General features: G+C 38.9%; 1 protein-coding gene across 1 annotated transcript; it reads left to right on the top strand.

The window, feature by feature from the left end:
- Positions 237-701, top strand: LOC109842648 (uncharacterized mitochondrial protein AtMg00810-like). Its single transcript, XM_020411494.1, has one exon. The coding sequence runs from the start codon at positions 237-239 to the stop codon at positions 699-701; it is 465 nt and encodes a 154-aa protein (XP_020267083.1).

The raw sequence follows: 5,081 nt of genomic DNA, 5'->3' as shown, positions 1-5,081 counted from the left end.
CATCAAAACGGCTTCATTAAATGTCCCTATGAACATGCCATCTACATGATCTTCATCAAAACGGCTTCATTAAATGTCCCTATGAACATGCCATCTACATGAAGAGGAACCATAAAGGCGAATTTCTAATAATTCCCTATGAACATGCCATCTACATGAAGAGGAACCATAAAGGCGAATTTCTAATAATTTGTCTTTATGTTAATGATTTATTGTACACAAGAAGCAGTACCGAGATGCTTGCTGAATTCAAGGCGGCAATGTTCCATGAATTTGAGATGATGGACAATGGATTGATATCCTATTTTCTTGGCATTAAAGTGAAGCAGCAGCAAGAGGGGATTTTTATATCCCAGAAGAATTATATGAAGGAGATCTTAGAGAAGTTCAAGATGAATGAATGCAACCCTGTGAACACCCCAATAGCCATCGGAATGAAGCTCTCAAGAGAAGGAGACAGACGTTTCATGGATTCAACTCTTTTCAAACGTCTAGTTGGCAGCCTGAGATACTTGACGATCACAAGGCCCGATATTACTTATGGAGTCGGACTTGTGAGTCGCTACATGGAGACACCGAAGGAGTCTCACTGGCTAGCTGCAAAGAGGATACTAAGGTATATCAAAGGCACACTCAACCTGGGTCTCTTCTATGCATATAATAAAAATGCACAACTAGTTGGTTACTCAGATAGTGACTAGGGAGGTGACCAAGATGAGAGGAAAAACACCACATGCTATATCTTCTATCTCGGGTCAACTGCATTTTCATGGACCTCAAAGAAGAAAGGAGTTGTGGCCTTATCTTCATGTGAAGCAGAGTATGTGGCGGCTGCATCTACAGTATGTGAAGCAATTTGGTTGCGAAACATATTAAACGAATAGGATCATCCACAAGAAGACTCGACCGTAATTTTTGTGGACAACAAATCAGCCATCCAGCTTGCAAAGAACCCAGTACATCATGGGAGGAGCAAACACATAGATACACGGTTTTATTTTCTCAGAGACCATGTAAAGCAGAAAGCCGTTGAACTGAAGCATTGTCACACAACTGAACAAGTAGCAGACATATTCACCAAGCTATTATCAGGTAAACTTTCATGAGGCTAAGAGACATGTTTGGCATAAAGATATTTTTATTTGAAGGAGCGTGTTGGAATATCAATTAAAATGTTAGAATAAATGAGGTTAATAGCATGAATTTTAGAAGTACAAGGGTCATAAGTTTAGAAGGGGAAAAGACATAGGTTATGGAAGAATAAGAGTTACTCTTTTATGATGTTTTATTTTATCTTTATGACATTAAAATAGAAGTTTAATTTGTGACTATTGGTATGCCTAAACGTTTTGTTTTTGAAGCCTATTGTAATCCTTGTTTTCATCAAGAAAAAATTAAAGAAATAAAAGTAAGTTCTTTGTCTTCATTTGGGAGAGTTCTAAGTTTGTAAACTTGAGAGTCAACAGCCACTACCCATCCGTGGTTAACAGTTCAAACATTTGGAGGAGTAATTTCAAAACAAGAAGGTTTCGGGAACTAATAATAAAATATGAATGATTTGGTGGGCTAATATGGAAAAGCTCATTTATATAAGCTACGATTGTATAAAATCTGGGGGGTCACGGCCACTCTGGTCCCCTTAGCTCTATTTTGTGAGTGTAACTTCATGAGTGCTTCTTGAGTTGCATCAATTGATGTAGAGCTTACAGGGTGTGATAGTTAAACTATCTTTGAAGTGAATGGATTATGGGGGTTAAGTTAATGAGCTTGAGACACAGGTCCAATAAGCAAGTTGAGGTAGACATTCATGTAAGGGACCAAGGGAGCAGGCCGTAGATCACCACTTCTTGAACCTTGAATATATGTCATGCATATATATAACCTACACTTGTTCTTACTTGCGGAAGAATAATAAAAAGAGTTTGGGTCTAAGAAACATTAGTGCAAATAATACCGATAAAGGCTTGTACTATTCACTGACATGCACATTTCTAATAGACATAAATGATATTACAATGAAAAAGATATTCATCCTAGTATGTATCTAAATGGGGTTGGCTTCATGATAGAAGTTTCAAGCTTTATAAGTTTGCGGTTGTTTCCCTCACAAGAGTATCGTCTAGCTTACACTTAAGTGAATTGTTGCATAAAACAGTTTGCAACATTAGTTACATTATCCCTTCATGAGCCGATACCTGAACTCACATACTAATTTTTTTTAATAAACTTTAATTTTATGGCCAATACGATTTGAACTTGGACTGCTCAAGTTCCCTCGAGGTCCCTTCTAATACACTAAAACTCTGAAGTTATGATGAGAGTTGAGAGGTATAATTTTATACCTAACATCTGTATAATAATTTGGAATATCTTGGTGAAAAAACACTTGCACACAGAATTCACATTTCTATTCAAGTTCGGGTATCCAAAAAGTGATGAATTTGTGTACTATGAGGAATGTTGAGATAATGTTTAGTGTGTATATATCTAGATTTCACTTCCCATACAAGCAAAATTTTTTGCAACTTCTTTGTTGAACGATGCACCTTACAAGATTGGTTGGATTCGTAAGGGTAATGACGTGCAGGTTGATGAGATGTGTCAGATATCTTTTTCCATTGGCCGAATTTATATCGATGAGGCATTATGTGATATAGTTGAGATGGACGCATGTCATATGTTGTTAGGCAGACCATGACAGTTTGATGTTGATGCCGCGCATAAGGGTAAGGATAATGTTTATATATTTAAGAAGAATGGTCGACGAATTGTGCTCAAGCCTCTAACCGAGAAGGGGCCTGTCAAAACCAATGTTACTGAAAAGAAGACTTTTTTAGTCGTTGACAATGAAGACTTTATGAAAGATGTGAAATAATTCGATGAGGTTTATGCTCTTGTTGTCTCGGGAAAAGATGATTTTGCAACCGCCAAAATTCCACCTGAAGCACAGACCCTCTTGCAGTAATTCGATGCAGTTATGTTCGACGATCTTCCTTCTGAATTACCAATTCTTCAAGACGTTCAACATCAGATCGACCTCATTCCGGGATCTCGGCTACCAAATTTGACACTATCGGATGAGCCCAAAGGAAGGAGAGATTTTGCAGAAGCAGGTGGATGATCTCGTCTAAAAAGGCCTTATACGACCTAGCATGAGTCCGTGTGCCGTGCTAGCATTACTAGTCCTGAAGAAGAACGGAGAGTGGCACATGTGTGTGGACAGTAGGGCTATCAACAAAATCACCGTGAAGTATTGATTTCCTATTCCACAGTTGGAAGACATGTTAGATATGTCTGGATCAAAAGTGTTCTCCAAGATAGATCTCAAGAGTGGATATCATCAGATTCGAATTAGAGAAGGAGATGAGTGAAAGACTGCTTTCAAGACAAAAGAAGGCATGTGTTATGGTTAGTCATGCCTTTTGGCCTTTCTAATGCTCCTAGAACTTTTATGCGTTTGATGAATCAGATATTAAAACCCTTTATCGGCAAGTTCGTTGTAGTTTACTTCGATGATATCCTGATTTATAGCAAGAGCGAGACTGCACATCTGGACCACTTGAGGGATGCACTAACAGTTTTGCAGGAGAATAAGTTGTACATCAATCTGAAGAAGTGCAACTTCATGACCAGTAGTCTTATATTCCTAGGCTTTTTCGTTAGTACAGAGGGCATCCATGTTGATGAAGAGAAGGTGCGTGCTATTCGAGATTGGCCTACACCGAAGACTGTCAGTGAGGTTCGTAGTTTTCATGGCCTAGCAACGTTCTATAGGATATTTGTCAGAAATTTTAGTAGTATTGTAGCTCCTACCACTGAATGCATGAAGAAAGGAAAGTTTAATTGGAGATTAGAAGCGGATTGTAGCTTTGCATTAATCAAGGAGAAATTGTCCACCGCACCAGTACTTGCACTTCCAGACTTTCAAAAGGTGTTTGAAGTTGATTGTGATGCATCCATCGTAGGAATTGGTGGTGTTCTATCTCAAGAAGGACGTCCAGTTTCTATAGTGAGAAACTCAGCGAAGCTCGGCAGAAGTGGACCACATATGAGCTAGAGTTATATGTCATAGTTCAGTCTTTAAAGTATTGGGAGCACTATTTGATCTCGCGAGAGTTTCTGCTTCATACTGATCATCAGGCCCTGAAGTCCAACTACCATTAACCGTATGCATGCTCATTGGATCGTGTATCTGCAGCGTTTCACCTTTGTTTTGAAGTACAAATCCGGACAGCAGAATAAGGTTGCAGATGCATTCAGTTGGAGAGCTAGTTTGTTGGTGACTTTGCAGGCCTAAGAGAGCAGATAATTCGAGACCTTCATGTTGGTGGGCTAGGAGGACACTTGGGGCGAGACAAGACGATTGCTTCTATTAAAGAGTGATATTACTGGCCTCAGCTGAAGAAGGGAGCAGAAAAGTATGTGCGGCGTTGTCCAGTTTGTCAAGTTACTAAGGGACAATCTAAGAATACGGGATTGTATACACCTTTACCTATTCCTGATGCCTCATGGCATGATATCTCTATGGACTTTATGTTGGGACTTCCTAGAACCCAACGATGTATGAATTCTATTTTTTGTTGTGGTTGATATATTTTCGAAGATGGCACACTTTATTTCATGCAAGAAGACTGCAGATGCTAGCTACATTACCAATATTTTCTTTCGGGAGATAGTTCACCTTCATAGAGTACCAAAATCCATCACATCCGATCATGATTCAAAGTTCTTATCCCACTTTTGGAGGACTTTGTGGCATCGATTCAATAATTCTCTTAAGTTTAGTACTGCTTACCACCCTCAAACGGATGACCAAACTGAAGTAGTAAATTGCACTCTCAGTAACATTCTTAAATTCATCCCTGTCGATCATTCGAAGTAGTGGGATTTTGCTCTGGTACATGTGAGTTTGTTTATAACTGTATGGAGAATCGAACTACAAGCAAGACTCCCTTTGTGATTATGCATGGTTGGCTTCCGAATTATTATCTTGACCTTGCTTCACTACCTAAGCTTCTCAGATAGAGTGTTCCTGCAGATCATATGGTTGAAAAGATACATGATATCCAACAGAAAGTAAA

The sequence above is a fragment of the Asparagus officinalis genome, chromosome 5, assembly GCF_001876935.1.
Source record: "Asparagus officinalis chromosome 5, Aspof.V1, whole genome shotgun sequence".
Classification (NCBI taxonomy): Eukaryota; Viridiplantae; Streptophyta; class Magnoliopsida; order Asparagales; family Asparagaceae; genus Asparagus; species Asparagus officinalis.
Note: the sequence above shows the minus strand (reverse complement) of the source record. Positions and strands in the feature narration are given on the sequence as shown.